This window comes from Adiantum capillus-veneris, chromosome 22 (genome assembly GCF_014529385.1).
Source record: "Adiantum capillus-veneris isolate H3 chromosome 22, ASM1452938v2, whole genome shotgun sequence".
In the NCBI taxonomy this organism is placed as follows: Eukaryota; Viridiplantae; Streptophyta; class Polypodiopsida; order Polypodiales; family Pteridaceae; genus Adiantum; species Adiantum capillus-veneris.
In genome coordinates this window covers 88,716,341-88,735,934 of record NC_140952.1, presented here as the reverse complement: position 1 = coordinate 88,735,934, position 19,594 = coordinate 88,716,341, and the positions used below count along the sequence as shown (strand labels likewise).

The following is a 19,594-nucleotide window of genomic DNA, read 5'->3' as shown; positions in this document are numbered from 1 at the left end:
CTTTTTTTCAACGATTGGTGGTTTTACTCCCGGGTGGAGTAGTGAGAAATGTTGTTTGAACATCGGAACAACGCAAACCGGATGTCTGGGGAGCGTTTCGTTGTATGCTAGAAAACCTCCGAACAATACTGACGAGATGTCTAGGGAGTGTTTGGTTGTATGCTTGAAAAATATTGTTGTTGTTACTTCCAGCCCGGACCTAGATGGTTATGCGGGAGGAGTATTAAGAAGTCTAAGGAGTGGTTATTCTAAGCACCTCCAAACGACACAGGCTGCGGTCTAGGGGCCGTTTGGTTGTAAAAGGCCTCTATATCTCCTGGCTCTTTAGGTTATGTGGGAGGAGTGGTGAGGGAGTCGTTGAATATCTCCCAGCCCGAACCTTGTTAGGTTATGCGGGAGGAGTGTTCATCAGCGTCCATCGGCGACTTTATGTTTCTATGTCTTGTAACATGCATATGTGAGCATTTGTGTTGCATTTTGATGTGCCAACCATTGAATATTCCTAATTGGATGAGATTGCCTGGGTATGTAATTTTAGTGCATCAAGACACCCGTGGAAGATCAGTGCGGTCTCGTTGTGATGGCTAATTTTACTACGTCGAAATATCCCGAACTGGACGAAAGGAGAAGCCAACTCCTTATCAAAAAAAAAAAAGCAAACTGATTGTCCATCGGAATGTCCCTCGGATTTTTTTATAGCTAACTTGAGTTGTTTTGCAGATATGTTGTGATCGCGGACGATTACTCTCTTTCAAGAAGGGGGGATGTCACAAACTGCTGACGTGTCACGCCACTGAAGAACAAAGCCACTGTTTAGATCCCGGCTGAGGAGCCTAAACCCTAAGAATAAGCAAACGAAGAAGAAGAAGTTCCTACCAACTTATGGGACCCCGTGCGATGGGGCCCAAGTGACACAAGAGAATAAAATAAAGCAGGACCCACACACACACAAAGTCTTGCGCAGAAGCTGATGACATGGCAGTTGTACTGTCAGCTCGGATTTTGCGCTGAACTGTTGACATGGCAGCCTACATGGATTTTCACGTTTCACGCTAACAGCCTATACGATGTCCGTGATTTGCGCTGGCTGATTTTCAGCGCCAACTTTTGGGCTAGTTGCTTTTGAGTTTGAAGCTTTTTCTGTAACTGCTTTTAATGGCCAAGGGCCTTTAAATATGAGGCTAGGGCTCATTCCCTGGCACTCTTTTGGGAGAAGGTGCAGAGCATGGAGTACCGGCTTGTATTGTGTTGATGTAATATAAAGAAATACCGAAAGGGGCGCCAAGGTTTGGGGCCAATACTCTCTGGCGTGGAATTCCGCCACTCCGTGTCGCGTGTCGTCTCTCTCTTTCGGTTCAGTTGTTATTGAAGTGCTAAAAGTCTGTTCAGTTTGTTCTTTTCTATTGGCACGTGGTGCCCGTCTTGTGACAGTAACTCTGTGGAGGCGACCCTCTTACTGAATCTCAAAGAACATACAAAGGCCTGCAGTTGAACAAGCCCTAACTGCGACGAGGACCTCAAGGCGAGTGTGAGCCCCCATCCAGCTAGGAGCCTCCATCCAGCTAGGAGCCGCCGACTCGAGAGGAGTTCGGCACTCTACTGAGATAGCCTAGACGAGATTCTAACACATGCTCTGCACTCCCCTCATGCCACGCAGCTGGATGCTCTGAATCTCTTGAGGGAGTGCTGATAGCTGTAAACTGCAACCAGCCTCGCAGGGTGTGGGCTGGACCCTCTACCATGGGACCTCAAGAGACATGGGTTCTACTACCAACCATGTGACCTAGTTGAGTTGTGATCAACGGGTTCCATGTAAGAGGCTGCCTCAAGCGCTCCTCAATGCATGTGGGCTGATACTGCTCAAGTCCCTTCCTCATCTTCTCCCAAGACCGAAGCAAAGCTCAAATCGAACCGGTCCTCCCATCTCCTGCTCAGACCCACTGTGCGCATCTCTGTGAATATCCATCGAGTGGAAGGGCTCCAAGGGTTGCCCATCTGTGGAGCTTGGCCGCGAATTCGATGGAGCAAAAGCTCCTTCCAGGGCTCCTCGCCTAGAAGAAGAACTCTAACAAATGAGCTTCTCAAGGAGGGCTCGACTTTGTCGTGCTGGATCTATGATCCCCAGCCCTCTGAGAGAGCAAGGTAAGGTAATGACCTACTAGGAAACCTCAGCCCGAGCCGGCTGCATGTCTCTCCTTGTCCATAGAAAGTTCTTGATCAACCTCTCCAGCTGGCTGATGTAAGAACTCCAAAAGATCCAGCAAGAATTGATGTAGCACATGGTGGCCAAGAGCACCGAGTTGGCCACTACAGCCTTGCTAGCAAGAGATATACGTGCCAAGCTCCAATGAACCAGTTTCCTTCTTATGGCTAGGAGCAGTCTGCTGCTCTAGTGACAAATCCAGGCCAACTTGGCAGCCCAAGTAACGAAATGGTGTCCCTGGAGGAATCCAACAAAAGGCCTCGCCAGGCGACCAGTCAGGCGTAGGAGGGTCACCAACCCAAAAAGCCAGTGTCTTTCTCCAATTGATCAATGCTCCCAATGCAGAACAGAACACCTCCAGTGCCTGCTCAGACCTGTGCAAATTGGCTTCACAGCCCTCCAATAGCATGCTTGAGTCATCAGCAAACTTAGCGTTCAAGAGCTCCTCTCCCCAAATGGGGGGTCATTATAGGCCACATAAACCAACCTCTTGTGAAATCAGAAATTTGCTCATCGCCTTTGCGTAGAAATGAAACCGGAAGGGGGCAAGAGGGCAGCCCTGCCGTACTGAGCGTGTAAGCATGAAGCGTTCCCCTCGACCCCTTGCCAGCAAGACCTGATTGTGAGCACATTTGTAGAGAGCAGACACCCCTTTGATCCATGGATCTGCAAAACCCATCCCGCGCATAGTGCCCTCAAGGAAGCCTTAGTCAACTCTGTCATAGGCCTTCTCAAAGTCGAGGAGGAGCACCACAAGATCCTCTCCTCGAAGACGAGCGAGGGCAGTCGCCTCCCAGAAAGTGAACATGTTGTCAAGGATGCTGCGTTCCTTGACAAACCCCATCTGTGTCTTGTATATAATACTCTCAAGCAGTGGCTGAATTCTCAGACTCAGAGCCCTTGCGAGATTTTTTAGATGTAGTTGAGAATGGTGATGGGTCGTCACTGCCAAATCTCGTCCATAGAACCTCTCCCCTTGGGGATAAGATAGATCAAAACCCTGACTCATGCTGTGTGCCATCTCCCAATACTCTAAGAAGAAACTGGGAGTCAAACCATCCTTCCCTAGGCAAGTACCCCTGGGAAGTGCCCTGAAGGCCTCCTGAAGCTCCTCTGGTTGGAGAGGACTCTCAAGCCTCTGGCGCATCTCCTTAGTGACTAAACAAGGCATGTGGCCCACACTAAGCACTTGCTCTCTGCATGCATCACGATGCTCTGATTGTGGCTTGGCCAAAAGCAACTCGCATTAAAGTCAGTAGCGACTGCGCACATATCCTCGGGCTCTGTAGCAACAGAGCCATTTGGCCTCCTCAACTGGCAAACAGTGGTCTGCACATGGCGAGGACCCACAATCTCAAAGAACTCACCAGTAACTCTTATCACCCACCTGAGTCCACTGAGATGCCTGACGATGGAAGGCAAACTCGTGGCGTCGCTCCTCTATGGTGATCAGCTCCTGTCAAGCCTGCTGATTTGCTTTGCGATCCAAGGGATGCGTGTGTGATGCTCCTGCATCCTTTGCTGGGAGGCAATGCTCGCTTCTCCTCCTCCCTAGTCTCAGCTAAGCGAGATGTAGACTCCTGGAGGAAGAAGCGACTGAGCTCCACAAGACCAGAGGCTGCTCTAGTAGCAGGGTCCCTCTGTGTGTCCATACTCGCTGTCCAAAGTGTTGCAACCTGCTCTTTGAGCTCTGTATCCAATAAAGTCCTCTCTGGGATGGGCAGCATGACACTGCCACTCCTCTTTCTATCTAACACAGTAAGAATCATCGGTGCATGATCGGAGAAAGCAGTCCCTGCCAAGATGCACATTGAGCCACTGTCACAAACTGGTGACGTGGCTGCTGCCCGGTACACACATACCCGCCCTGCCCTGCTGCTGAAAACAGTCCCCCCGAAACCCCTGCAGAATGCCGACGTGGCATTGCCGTACAGACAGGCCCATAAATTCCAACGCAGGTCCTGAAGGTCCGTACTGCTGACGTGGCAGCGTTTTACAGCAGCTTTTGGGGCAGTTTTAAGCTAAGCAAGTTGCAAGAGAGAAAAAAAAGCTTTTGCTTTATTTTACCACTAAGCCTTGTGAGAGGAATATTGGAGGTGCTTTAATTTTTAAAAGAGCTTTTAATTTTCAGCTTTTGGGGCGCTGCTTTTGGCATCCCTTGTAAACTCTTTAAATAAGTGTGCAGGCCTCCCACTTTGCAGAGCATCTGGAAGCAGAGTCTGAGAGTGAGAGCCTCCCACTCGCTTGTACTTTGCAACAAATTAATACAGAAAGGGGTGCCAGTCTTTGGGGCCAATATCTCTAGGCATGGAACTCCGCCTGCGGGCGAGTGTCGAATCAATTGTGAACTGTGAACTGTTTTGAAGTGATTTATTGTGGTGTCGCGGTAGATTCTCGACTTGGAGTGTCCAAGTCTGTTACAGTGGTATCAAAGCGCAGCCGATTTCTCTTCTACTGAGAAATTTGATCCTTTTTACGCGACACTCATGGCTTCAGACAAAGATCAGTCGACTCCCTCTGCATCCGGAGATGTGGGAGGAGAGCACGAAGAAGATTCACACGAGGAGTATGGCCCTCCTCTGCCTACTCCGGCGGAGCTTGAAGAGATGGAGCGTCGACGACTGATCGACGACGCAGGAAAGATGATGCTAAATTTTGCGAAGGACCCGAAATTTGAAAAATTTATGACTCAAACCTCCTTCGACCAAGTGTATGCACAGTGGCAGCAGACCACTGAACCACCCCCCAAACCAGTACTCAAGAAACCTCCACCCCCAAGGATGAGCAGGAATTAAAGAGGTGGTTGATGCACGAGTTTCTCAGCTTTTTGACGCGCAGAACAAAGCACAAACGCACGACAAAAAGCAGAAGAAAGGAACTGACTTCCCGGGTTATTTGGGTCGTCAGTCTACTTTTGCCTCGGCCAAAAAGCAGAAGAAGCGTGTACGGTTTGAAGGATTACCTAGTTCTTCTTCTTCTTCTTCTTCTTCGAGTTCTTCTAGCTCTTCCTATTCGAGCGAAGAAGACAGAAAAGGCAAAAAGCGAAGTAAAAACCAAAAGGGCAAAGAAGTCTAAATCTCGCTCAGTTTCAGACAATTCTACAGAGGACTCGTCTTCAGATAGTTTGGACCCCGACAATCGCAAATCCTATTCAAAGAAGAAATTTTTTTACAAAGCCAACCAGTATGACTTTCTAGAAGATAAAAGCAAGAAAGTCCAAGAGTTCAAAGAAGGTGGACGGTTAGTTAAATTTAATACTTTTTCTGGTTTTCGAGATGCTTCGAAGGCTTTGGCCTTCATACAACAGTTTGACATAGCCTTCTCTGGAGGCATTACTCAGAGCACTCCAAGATTCGGAGGACTACTTCCTATTTCAGAGGGAATGCTCAAACTTGGTGGTCCATGCTTCTATTGAACAGGAAAGCGCTAGTTAAATGGCTGAAAATTTAAAAGGCTTTTTATTTCTTCTTGGCTGACTCGAGAGTACGAACGCGACATACGAACCGCTTAGAACACATCTTCGGATGACCAAGAAGGATACTTTGAACGCATATTGTGAGAGATTCTGGAGCTCTTTTCTACCCACCTCTTCATTTAAGAAGATCTCGTTCAAAGAGCAGATTGAGCGGTTTACCTTGGGTCTTCCTACAGAGATCTGAGATCATTGCTTAGAACAAAAGTCAGATTTCATTCAGGAATTAATGAGTCATGCGAAACAGGGTTTTGCAATTCACTCTGGCAGTTTGACCTACCCCACATATGAAATCATGACACAAAGAAATGAACAGACTTCTAACAATGAGAGTAGAAAGAAGAAGAGTAACCCAGAAAAGAAAGAAAAGGATGCACGACCCAAACTTACTCTTTCACATAGAGCTCTTTACATCAAAGAGGGGAAGTGCTTCGGATGCGGGGAAACGGGGCATACTACGCGAAGTGTCCTAAAAAGGCACCGAAAGAACAGAACGACAAGGATGAAGACAAGCCAGAGACTTCAAGAGCAGCTGAGGACCGTGGATGAAAAGGCAAGATAAAAGCAGAGTTGGTTCCAGATTGCATGGGTACTGACCCAAGCACGATTGATGAGAGTACAGAACTTTGCCGAGCTTAGGGCAAAGTGAAAGACCAAGAAGCCCTGATTTTCTTTGATGGAGGAGCCAAGGCCAACTTCATTTCACGTGAATTGGCGGCACGGCTCGAGATCACACCCGATCGGATGGGACCACTAGCAGAGGCAGTTCTAGCGGCAACCGGTAGGGACGTAGCCATTACACCTAGCATTGGCAAACTTCGGTTGCATTGTCAGGGGTGTTTGGGGCATGAGGACTTCTACATAATGTCTTTGGAATGTTGTGTTGTCCTCTTCGGAATTCCTTGGTAGCACAAGAACATTGCCGTGGTTGACTATCGGGCGAGAAAAACGACTTTGACCATAGAGAAGGGCAGAACCATTGTACTTGATGTGAAACTTAAGGGCGAGTATGTCCTTATTGTACAACTTCGGTTATTTGAAATTAATGAAATCGAGTCTGTTTGTTTACTCGATCTTCTTGAGAGAGATGAATGATGAGAATAGGACAAATATGTCCGAACTTGATAAAGAACACTAAGATTTTCTCCACCTCATGCCGATTGCTTCTCAGAGGGCTTGCCAGGCGAGTTACCACCCCCTCGTCTTGAGGATCATACTATTGATCTGATACCTGGAAGCACACCATCGAACCGGCCACCTTACCGTGTGAGCCGAGCCCAGAACCTAGAAATTATGAACCAAGTGAAAGACCTCTTAGAAAAGGGTTTTGTCCAACCTAGTACATCACCGTATTGCTCTCCAGTGTTGTTGGTTTTGAAGAAAGATGGATCTTGGAGAATGTGCATCGATTATAGAGCTCTCAACAAAATCACCATCAAGAATAGATTTCCGATTCCTAGGATCGATGATATACTTGACAGATTACGGGGATCCTCGTGCTTTAGAAGGATCGATTTGAAGAGCGGATATCATCAGATCCGAATCGTGTCGGGAGACGTCTGCAAGACAGCCTTTCGGACGACTTTTGGGTTATTTGAGTTTTTGGTGATGCCTTTTGGCTTAACCAATGCTCCTTCGACATTTTACCGGATGATGGACAGGATTTTTCAAGAGTACAAACTATTTGTTGGCACTTTCTTTGCCGATATCATTGTTTTCTCCGAGGGTGAGGCAGAACATAGAGAACATCTGCTTTATGTCTTTCAGGCATTATGAGATCACAAGTTAGTGATTAATGCGAAGAAAAGTGAATTTTTCCTACCAGAGATACACTTTTTGGGACACATTGTCTCGGCAGCAGGAATGCAGATGGACCCGGCCAAGATAGAGACTATCCGTGATTGGCCCGATTTGAAGAATGTCCATGAAGTTAGAAGCTTCTTGGGCTTGTGTTCGTACTACAGGTGGTTCATTAAAAAGTGTGCAGAGGTTGCTTCCCCTTTGTATATCTTGACTCAGAAAGGAGTCCCTTTCTCGTGGGGACCCACAGAGGTGACTGCCTTTCAGACTTTGAAAGAGAAATTGACTACGGGACCAGTTTTGACTTTGCCGGACTTGCATAAGTCATTTGAAGTATATTGTGATGCTTGTGGTCGTAGTCTAGGTGCGGTCTTAATGCAAGAAGGCATGTCATTGCTTACGAGAGCCGATTGTTCTCAAGGCCATAATTGACAGCACAGATTTATGAGAAAGAGCTTTTGGCCGTTATCCATGCTCTTACTCAGTGGCGGCACTACCTGCTCGGAGCGGATTTTACTGTCTTCACAGACCATGAGAGTTTATGCTACTTCTTGTCACAGAAGCAGCTATCGGAAAAGCAGATGCGGTGGGTGAACATCTTGTCACAGTTTCACTTCCAGATTGTCCATGTTCCGGGAAGAAGAATTTGGTGGCAGATGCTTTGTCTCGGAAGCCGTTGGTTCTGGCTATTTCCACGATACATCATAGGAGCTTCGAGGATATGGTCGATCAGTATGCCACAGATACAGATTTTGCAGATTTTTTTACACGGATACGGAATGGGGAGACAGTAGCGGGATATTCCATTCGGGATGGCTACTTGATGAGGAAAACCATGTTGTGCGTTACACAGCCGTTGAGGGAAAAGGTTATGACCGACTGACACTGTCCACCTTTTATGGGTCACCGTGACGTTGCTACTACCTTGAAAGGGGTAGAGAGATACTTCTTTGGCCGACACTCAAGAAAGATGTGGACGAGTTTGTGCGCAGGTGCTTGGTATGCCAGAAGGTCAAGTTTGACAGGCATAAAGCACATGGATTGTTACAGCCTTTGCCCATACCCACCTGCCCCTGGAAAAGTATTGCAATGGATTTCATTTTTTATCTCCCGAGAACATAGAGTTATCACGATGGTATCTGGACTGTTATTGACAGGTTTAGCAAGCAAGCTCAATTTATTCCAGTGAAGAAAACAATCAAGCCGGATCATTTAGCGAGACTGTTTGTGGCCCTGATCTTCAGATTACATGGCATGCCCGAGACGATTGTCTCCGACAGGGACCCCAAATTTACGAGTTTGTTTTGGAAGGCAATTTGGGAGAACATTGGCACGTGGTTGCAGTTCTCATCATCTTTCCACCCGCAGACTAACGGGCAATCTGAGATTGCCAATTTAGTGGTTCTAGATTTATTGAAGTCTTACATCTCAGATCAGAAGACTCAATGGGAAAAGTGTTTACCTTTGGTGGAATTTGCCTACAATAACACGATACACTCTTCGACGGGGAAGGTGCCATTTGAGATTATTGAAGGTGCTACGAAGGTTCCACCCTTCCTAAGCACGAAAGATAACATTTTTGAAGCCTATGAGTACACGCGCGACTTGGACACGGCTTTTGCCAAGGTCCGCGAGGCTTTGCAGAAATCTCAAGAAAGATAGAAAAAGGCAGCAGATCGCCATCGTCGGGATCTGAAATCGAATGAGAACGATTGGGTACTCTTACGTTTTGAGAAGGCACGCCTGAGAAAGAAAAAGGGAAAGGAGAGGCTTTTTCCAAAGCTTAGTATGCAATACTACGGACCTTCCCAGATCTCCGAAAAGATAAATGATCTCTCCTCTCGACTGAAGCTGCCCGAAACATGGAGGATTCACAATGCTTTTCATGTGAGTCTCCTGAGGCCTTTTAAAGGCGATGTGCCCAAAGATGGGGAGCCTGATCAACAACCCAAAGTGTAAGAAAACGAGGAGATCCTTGTTCCAGAACAGATATTGGCACATAAAGACTGAAAGATTAAGGGTAAAGTGATAAGGCTGTTCTTGGTTTAATTCAACAACTATCCTGCATTGGATGCGAAGTGGATGGAGGAGGACCTAGCAGATACTTCTCAGATTGTGAAACTTTACCTTGAAGCTTTTGGTTTAGCATAGGCTATTCCAATTGGAACCCCGAATTCAACTTGGCCGGAAATTTGGTGCAGTGGGTATGCACAAGAGGGGAGTTACTCCGCTCCTTTGTCAACAGATGCCACCATTTTTTATACTAGAGTCACTTATATCTCTTTGAGCTTCAGGGATATTGAGAGTTGACAATATTCTGTTGTAATGACTTTATGAAATGGAATTCCCGAATATGAAACTGATTTGTTCTTGACTTGTTTTAAGTGCAGGAACTGAGAGACGAAATGACTGCAGCATTTTGGGTTGAATGATCTCGATAGACATGGTTGCAATAGGGATTAGTGAATCGGGCATCTATGAGTTCCTGAGTGGATCTAGATGCAATTGCTAATTGCATTGCCGATAAATCATGGTCTGAGATCCGAATAAATGTTGAATGTGATTTGTCATGTGATGTCCTGTGATGGGACTGTCGATTGGTACATGTGCTAGATGTGTGTTCCTAATGCGTCGGTTCTAGCAGTCAGTGTCTCCTAAGACAGTTTATGGCTTCTGTCTGCTTTGCAGGCGTAATCGAGGGCGATTACAATGCTTTCAAGAGGGGGGGTATGTCACAAACTGGGGACGTGGTTGCTGCCTGGTACACACATGCCCGCCCTGCCCTGCTGTTGAAAACAGTCCCCCGGAAACCCCTGCAGAATGCTGACGTGGCATTGCCGTACGGATAGGCCCGTAAATTTCAGCGCAGATCATGGAGGTCCGTACTGCTGATGTGGCAACGTTTTACGGCAGCTTTTGGGGCAGTTTCAAGCTACGCAAGTTGCAAGAGAGAAAAAAAAGCTTTTGCTTTATTTTACCACTAAGCCTTGTGAGAGGAATATTGGAGGTGCTTTAATTTTTAAAAGAGCTTTTGATTTTCAGCTTTTGGGGCTTTGCTTTTGGCATCCCTTGTAAATTCTTTAAATAAGTGGGCAGGCCTCCCACTCTGCAGAGCATCTAGACGCAGAGTCTGATAGTGAGAGCCTCCCACTTGTTTGTGCTTTGTAATAGATTAATACGCCAGTCTTTGGGGCCAATATCTCTAGGCACGGAACTCCGCCGAGCCAATGTCGAACCAATTGTGAATTGTGAACTGTTTTGAAGTGATTTATTGTGGTGTCGCGGTAGATTCTGGACTTGGAGTGTCCAAGTCTGCTACAGCCACCAAGTCACAAATGTGGTCACTAGCGTAAAACCAATCTATCCTAGATAGATTCATGCCCCCTACTTTGCGGTCGGATCGAGAGAGAAAAGAGGCTATTTGCGGGCCGTACCTAGCCTGCATGCCACCATACATCCGAAATCCTCAAAGTCATACATAGGCGTTCCCAAGGAGCCAGCTAGCGTTGTGGACCGTAGCATGGTTGTCTCCAATCCTATCCAAGGGGTCCTCAAGCAAGTTGATCCTCCCTCCCCCCCCCCCCCCCCCCCCCCCCCTCCATTGCTCTACATGTACCTAGGCCTTGCACATTCCATGAGACAATCCTCATGGGGTCAGTGAGAGAAAACCAATGCTGCCGCAGCAGCCAAACCTCGCATCTAAGCGACCTCGAGAAAGCCGTGTTTGAAGTGACTGTCCCAAGGAGTGCGAGCAGTCTGTAGGGCTACATCCTCTGTCCATGAATCCTCATGTACATATACATAGCAAGGAGCACTTTGTGTATTTGCAAAAAAGTATACCACAATGTGTCTACAACCAGCTGCATTAGGTGGCGTCACACTGAACTTGGCTAGCGGCCAAAGTGTTTGTACCAAGTCCCCGTGTGGTGCGAGAACTCTAGAGCGTGGACCTCAAGCCAGTTGAGTATTGTATCCAAAGTCCACTCTGGGTGATCCTTGCCACACGGCGGGAAGGAAAAACCCACCGTTGTATCCAATGTCTCTGCACCTCTGGCAGCCAAAAGGCGGAGTTCCACCCCGAGAGAGCATTGGCCCCAAACCTTGGCACCCCTTTCGGTATTTCTTTATATTGCTTGAACTCAATACAATGCCGGTACTCGTGCTTTGCTATCTTCACCCAAAAGAGTGCCAGAGACTGTCACCAGCCAGTGGCAATTCCATTTTTGTTTATTTTCTCTTTCTTTGGGGAATTTCGTTTGTTTTACCTTTTGGAAATACCCCTCTGGAAATCTAACTACCCTGCATTGCATAGCCAGTGTGGAACTGTTCAGAGAGAGTCCAGGCCTGAAGGCTAAAGAGCACTAAGGTTGGGTAAAGAGTATGGTTAGCCAAAGTGGGGTCATTGGCCAGCCAAAGCGGAATCCTTTGCTACATAGGCTACATTTCAGTTCTGGGTGTGGCTACAGTGTACAAAGAGGGTCAGATGACCTAGAAGAATGTAATGGCAGAAACTCCTAAATTTTAGGAACTGCTATTTTTGGACGGCAAAATGTCTTCGCATCATTACGTGCAGTTTGACATGGGGATCATTTTGTTACTCTGTGGCCAAGTCAACAGAGGCTGCAGGGGTGATATTTTTAGACCCGAGGGTCTAAAGCGGGAAAATGCACAAATGAGTGACACTTGGCACTCTGAGGCCAATTTACTACTTAAAGAGAAGGCAAAAACGTGATTTTCAGCTGTGAGCTCGTTTTTGAGTGCTGTCACAGGTGGGAGAGCTTCAATGGAGTGCTGGCTTACCCTCTATGTACAGTGAGGTGCAGGATGTCATGACCTGCACACCTCTCACTGCTCTCTCTCCCCTATTCTTTATGGTTACGCCCCTCTAGTGGGCTTTTCATTTGACCAATGTATAGTTATGTGGGTTCATGCGCGATTGCCAAGGCAAGAGCCTCTTGCACAGGTACTGGATTACCTAGTGGCTAATCCCCCGCAGGTACATGTGAATTCGGAGAGGTTTCACGTGCGAAATCCCGTCCGATTCAAAGGGCAAGTAGCCCTACAGATGCGGGAGCTCGAGGACTTGCTACGGATGCGACCGGCATGCGAAACGGAGCTCGAAACAGTGAATTACAGCCTGCTGTGTATTTTTGCAGGTTTAGGGTTTCGGCCCTAAACGGACCCTAATACCCCCAGGAGGTTTGGGGACGCGAGGGGACCGCTGTACAGGTGATCTGGCGCATTTTCAGGGCAGAAAACAGAGAATTCAGCATGCTGCAGATTCTCGCCAGGTTTTGCGAAGTGTCCGTATGCGTCGGGAAAGTCATCTACTGCGTGGGGATACTGACTGTGAAGGGTCCTAGTACAGTTATGCTGCCGAAATCGGGCCAGAACAGAAGAAATTCAGCCTAGATTGTGCAGGGCAGCTTGTAGGGAACCACAGCTTTTATTCCCTCTTTTAAAGAATAAAGAAATACCGAAAGGGGCGCCTATTTAGGGGCCAATCTGGTGTCTGACTCGCATACAGATGCATTCTAGCATCTGTATCCCATTCCCCTCTCTTGTGTCATTATAGCACAGGTAGAATAGGCGACTAATAATGGGTGAAAGCTAAATCAAGGTTTGAAGTAAAGTCTACCGCCCTTTTTGAAGTTAACAGGCCGGTTTCATGGTTCCATCGACAGGATTAAATCACTTTTTCCTCAAAAAGTGAGCCTTGGTCAGTTTGGGTTAAAGACACAGAGAGAGTTTGGGATGACCTTGAAAACACAGAGAGTTTGAAATTAGATCGAGTGGATTTACAGGTGAGAAAGGCTAAGAGAGTCTTTCTTTGGATACAGGTGAGAAAGGCTACGAGTCTTTCTTTGGATTTACAGGTGAGAAAGGCTACGAGAGTCTTTCTTTGGATATAGGTGAGAAAGGCTACGAGTCTTTCTTTGGATACAGGATGGATGGCAACAAGGAAGAGGGTTCCTCTTCAGAGGATAGACAACCTATTCCAACTGCACATGAAATTGGCGAGAGTTGAGCCAAGCAGAGAAAGCTTTGCAGGTTGTTACTGTTGTGACCATGTTCAAGCAATTGATGGAGAATCCAAGATTTATGGAGTTCATACAATCTTCATCAATAGCACATCAAGTTCAAGGCAGTTTTGGCATGCCAGGAACAGTGTTTAGGGGTATGCAAGGCATGGTGCCCAACCCCATGTATGCAAACATTGGTTTGCACCCAGGATTTCAGGGCACACAAGGTCAGTTTGGGGTGTCACAAGGCAACTTGGGTATGGCTGGTTTTTCAATCCCATCAGTGAATATGACACCTGGACATCAACATGTTACTGGCCAGGGAGTACAGATGGTTCCGACAGGTGTACCCATTATGCAAACTGTCTCTTTTGACAATTTGGAGTCAATGGATAAGCTAAAGCCATACAAAGAAGATGATCAATGAGTCCATTGACACATTCAATGGCTTTGATGAGAGGACAAAGGTTTTCTCTTTCCTCGAACAGTTTGACAAAGCATTTGTTGGAAGGAGCATTTAAAGTCAGGAAAGCTGCCACTTTTTTGGAAAAAAAATGCAAGTCAGTGGTGGAATACACTGTTGTTACAAGGACAGACTCCTTCCACTTGGAATGATTTCATACAGGTACCGAATTAGCTAAAGGCTAATTCAAAACAGGGACAGGATGATTTAACAAGATTTCTTGCGAGAAATCTCGTGTAAATCAAAGGGCAAGTAGTCCTATTGATGCCGAAGATCAAAGGCTACGAATTGGTGCGATTGGCACGCAAAACAGAGCGCGAAAGAAGAAAATACAGCTTACTGTATTTTTCTGTAGATTTAGGGTTTTGACCCTATTTGATGCCTTTTTGTCCCAAGAGCTTCGGGAAAGCTAGAGGACAGTAATACAAGTGATCTGGAGCATTTTAGGAGCTAAAAACAGAGAATTTAGCGTGTTGAATTTCCAGGACAGGTTTGCAAAAGTGCTCTATTATGCGTGGATAATCACTTGGATATGTGGATTTTTGGTTGTGAAGGTTTCTACTGCAGTTATGCTGCCAAAATTGGGTCAAAAAGAGAATTCTCAGCCCAATAAAAGTGACAGCATAAGGGTAGATCACAGGTTAATCTCCAAAGATTAAGATGAAGAGCAGAGAAAGATTGTTTTCGATGCTCAGCATGCAAATCAATGATATTGCATAAAGGCTGAAATTGCCTGAGAGTTGGAAGATTCACAATGCGTTTCACGTGAGTCTTCTCAGACTCTATGTCTGACGCACATACAAATGCATTCTAGCATCTGTATCCCATTCCCCTCTCTTGTGTCATTATAGCACAGGTAGAATAGACGACTAATAATGGGTGAAAGCTAAATCAAGGTTTGAAGTAAAGTCTACCGTCCTTTTTGGATTAAACGGGCCGGTTTTAGAGAGTGAGCCCTTTGCACATATTTAAAGGCCCTTGGCCTATGAAAAGTAGTTACATGAAAAGTATCAAACTCAAAAGCTCTAGCGCCAAAAAGCTCTGAGGGCAAAACAGGGAATCCCGTACAACTGCCACGTGAGTAGTTGAGCATAAAACGCGGAAGTCCGATAGCCTGCCACATCATCAACGTAAATTGCGAGTGTCCGTACAACTACCACGTCGGCTTTATTTTAAGGGCCTTAGGTCCCTTGGGCCACATCGGACGCAGTCCCATTAGTTGGTGTTTACTCTTCTTTAAAAATAGGCCACTCTGCAAGACTTTGTAAGTTGGTAAAACTTCTTTTGCTGCTTCTACTTCTTCACTTAGGGTTTAGGCTCCTCGGCCAGGATCTGTAGGTTGGCTCCGTTCTTCAGTGGCTTGACACGTCAGCAGTTTGTGACAACGCGACCTTTGTTGCTACGAATCCTCTATCTGATGAAATCCAAGTGGCAAGGGGGCAGCCGATATAGTGATGGGTGGGTGAAGGTTGTGGGCAGTGCGGGAAGAGACGGCCACGGGCCGCCGGAGGGGGGGGGGGGCGCAGGGAGAGCAACGAGCTCTACCTATGATGAACTTCCCTTCAATGAATTTCCACATTTGCTTATCTAAATCTTAGACTGCTGAGAGAGATAGAATTTACTCATTCTCAAAAGCAAATTATGTCCCATGAAGGTACTCATTTGTAAGCTTTTTCTTCAAAAGGTTGAATGGTAGAAATCTCACGTTGACTCCATTTTATAAGTGCACCCTTCTATGTCAAAAGCCTTCGACTTCTCTGATTTTACTGCTAGTATGCATGAGAATGCAGAAAAGGGGCTTGATGGAAAGCACAAGGCGTTGACTCAGTAATATGTTCTTCTACTCTTTGCCCAATTTTTAATCATGGAGAAGGGACCATTTCAGCTTGTTCCTGTCTGTTACATGTAATGTTATTTGGTTAGTTTTCTGTCATGAGTTCAGAGAGGAAACAAAAATCATGAAATCATTGCTTTCGTCTGGTTCTGCACTGTTTGTTGTCAAATAAGATTTCATATTTGTGCTCTTAAGACTTTCCAATTGATTCCTTCAAGAGTGGAGAAAAACATTGTGATAATGATGCATATTCCTTGTGGCAATTATCCTTTTGTGCTGTGGAAACGACGCGTTTTGTCAAATTTTGTTCATTAGATAAGAGAGCCAACTCTTTTTTTTTCTCGGTGCAATGGTTGCAGATCAACCCTGTGTCCCTCCAGCCTGGCGAAAAGTGGGTGGCCGAGCAAGTTTTGAAAGTCTCATAAAATTGAGGTAGGACTTATCTCCTTCAGTTTTGTTGTTAATGGGTTGAACGGAAACTTGGGTCAATAAACTTATCGTGGCCATAACCAACAATGTTTAGTGCGCACTTTGCAATGGGTCTCTCTCTCAGTATGCGGAACCCTCAATAATGAAACATATCCAAAAAGAGCTGAATATGCTCAGGATGACATGTCTGAGAACACTCCAGTCACAAGTGGAAAAAGATTCACCAGCAATGTGAAACCAAACAAAGGAAACGAAGGCCCATATGTTCTTGGCAAGAGGACAAGCATTGAAGCGATGCAAGCCCTCGTCTCTCTCTCTCTCTCTCTCTCTCTCTCTCTCTCTCTCTCTCTCTCTCTCTCTCTCTCTCTCTCTCTCTCGAGCAGCAGTCGAGTAATTAGGCAGAGGGTGAGGGTGTACGAGCAAAGGGCCAGGCCAGTTTCAGGAGGGGTTTCTCCACTCATGATCATATTCTAACACTGAGAGCCATCATTGAGGAGGGTAGGTCACATGGGAGATGGATTTATTGCAGCTTTGTGGATTTCCGCAAATCATTTGACATGGTACCGAGAGCTCGATTGATGCGCAGACTGCAGGAGATTTGGGGGATTATGGCTCTATACAGATCAGTGATGGGATACGTACGCACTCTGGGGGGGATATTAGATTTAGTTCACTCCACCATTGGGGTGAAACAAGGTTGTCCATTGTCTCCTACTCTATTTGGTATGTTTGTTGATGAGGTGTCTTGTTACATTGACAGAGAGGGTGATAGAGGTGCCCAGCTGGCAGGGATGTGGATCCCATTGTTGTTATATGCTGATGATATTGTGTTGATCTCTGACTCACCAAAGGGTATGCAGCGACAATTGGATGCATTACACAGTTTTGCAGAGGATAATGGATTGTGTGTAAACCTTGGTAAAACCAAGGTTATGGTGTTTAACACTACACCACAGTGGATCAGGAGATCAACACCGACTTTCACATATGGTCTGGAGATTGTAGAGTATACAGATGCATACACTTACCTTGGGGTTGTCTTCACTAGGCCAAGATTTTCTTTAGGGAGAGCAGCAGAGACTAGACTGACTAGAGCTTTTGCAACCTTGGGAGGCTTGGAGAGGATGTGTTCGCAGGTTCAGTTTCAGGACCTCGGACAAAGTTATGGCTCTTTGATACTTTAGTAGCCTTAGCTATGTTGTATGGGGGGTAGATATAGGGACCTTCTGTTGGCTAGGATGGTTGGCGACGTATGGAGAGGCCCTTGGTATCTATGATCTCTTGACTAATCAGAGCCAAGGCCTCCATACCCCACGCTATCATTCGAGTAGAGCTAGCTACCCCTCCTATGGAGATTTAGGCGCTTACCAAATCAGTCTTCTTTGTGCACAACTTGTGGGATACTACTAGAGACAGAGATGCTAGACTGGCCCTTGAGTCTTCCGGACAGTTACATGCTGGTATGCACAGATGACATCATGGTTTCAGACGCATGGCTTCACCATGGACAGGCTGCCCCCTTTCCGGTACTTCTTCAGGCACCCTCCATGTCTCTTACACGGGTGGAGATTACTAGACTCATTCGTCGGGACTTGATCCAGCTGGATACCAAGAAGACATGGATAGAGCCGCCACAGGAGTTGGGCACGAAGATGGCTTTCTGTAGAGAGCATCTTCTCCACCTCACAAGAGATGGGTTTGCGATTCGACCCGACTACATGGACACACATATGGCTCATGGTTTGTAGTGTGCCATTGGTAAGATAAGCACATCCTCACATCAGTTGGATATTGAGACTGGTAGATTCAGAGGGATACCAACAGACAACAGGATATGCCGCTTACGCCAGCTAGAGTGAGAGACAAAGCTACATTACATGTCATTGCACAATGTACTATGAGATATGGGGCCGTTTCCACTGCTTATTCAGAGAGGGTTTCGGTCCTTTCTCTAGGGTCATGAGTTATGAGGATCAGAGATGTCTTGGGCTATATCTACTTGAGTTACACAGATATGGAGACACTTTACTGGGGAGAGATAGAGAGAGACAGTCCCAGAGACAAATTACAGGTTTCTTTTCACTAGATATGGGACAGCCAGAGGAGAAGCCATCACTCCAGAGCTCGGCCCACACTCATTCGACAACTACCGGCACTCTCATCGACCGAGCACTGGAGCTACGGAGATCCAGACGGCCACGATTGAGGAGAGGGGCTACACAGCATCGACGGAGACTACAACAGAGGATTCGAGCCATACTCTCTCGACATCTAGAGTGCAGATGAGGATGGATTCTAGTAGTAGTATCTTTGTTCTAGTTCTTTTGTACCCAGACATGGTATTAGATTCACTATTTTGTAACAGATTGGTCTCATAGGTCTCATAGGTCATTTTGGCCTTTTGAAGACGTTAATATAACTTTTCATTTCATTTCATTTCTGTGTGTGTGTGTGTGTCCCCCCCCCCCCCCCCCCCCCCCGCCCCCCCAAAAAAAAAAAAAAAAAGAGAAAATCTTCTATTAAAATGAACATCTCAAGCGCACAACCTCAAGGTTAAATGTACAATTGCTGATCACCCAAGTGGTGTCATCTCAAAATTGTCCTAAAATATACAATGAATGACCAGGACTATTTCTTGGGTTTAAAAAAAAAAATCTCTTAGATCTCCTAACATTTACAATCTTTTGTGATCTAAGAGGGGGGAAATGTTCCTCATATTGTGTCATACGCACAGCAATAGAAACATCATCATTGTCAAAACGATGTGGCCACTTAACTGTGAGAAGAGTAAGTGTATTCGCTGAAAGTCTGATCCCAATGGACTTCCCATCATATTCCATGAAGAAGAAGATACTCACCTCCAATGAGCTAAACCAAGAATGCCTCATAAACTGGTGCAGGTGACCCAATAGAATTGCTACCAGAGTCTGGAGCCAAATCAGCGCACACCAAACCCTTGACACTCTTTGTAAAGACCACCTCTAATGAGCTCCTCCGACCTTGAAGCCATGGATATTCTTAAAGCTGAAACCTGTGCTTGAAAACCCTGTGACCTTGTAATGAAAGATTGAAATGGAAGAGGAAGAAAACACCGAAGTTTCTCTCTCTCTCTCTCTCTCTCTCTCTCTCTCTCTCTCTCTCTCTCTCTCTCTCTCTCTCTCTCTCTCTCTCTCTCTCTCTCTCATACATATACAGAAATGAGCGGATCTTCATTGATGGAAGACCGGTTGCATAGGTATTCGTGGCCTCCAAGATGGAGAAGGATACATTTGTGGTATGAAATTATGATGGTTCCTTATCGACACACCCAAGGAGTTAGGAGGAGGTGATAGAGGGCGGAGACATCATCCAAAGACCCGCGAGAGTCAGA

General features: G+C 46.2%; 1 protein-coding gene across 2 annotated transcripts in view; it reads left to right on the top strand.

Annotated features, from left to right (window-relative positions):
• Positions 1–19,594, top strand: part of LOC147429759 (Galactose mutarotase-like superfamily protein) — a 93,915-nt gene that overhangs the window by 40,427 nt on the left and 33,894 nt on the right. For both annotated transcript variants that reach the window (XR_015185901.1, XM_086495999.1), the window contains exon 10: positions 16,155–16,227. Coding sequence is in view for 1 of the 2 variants with exons in the window: in XM_086495999.1 (XP_086352125.1) it covers positions 16,155–16,220 (66 nt within the window). In the remaining variant the exon portion in view is untranslated. The remainder of the gene's footprint in view (positions 1–16,154; positions 16,228–19,594) is intronic.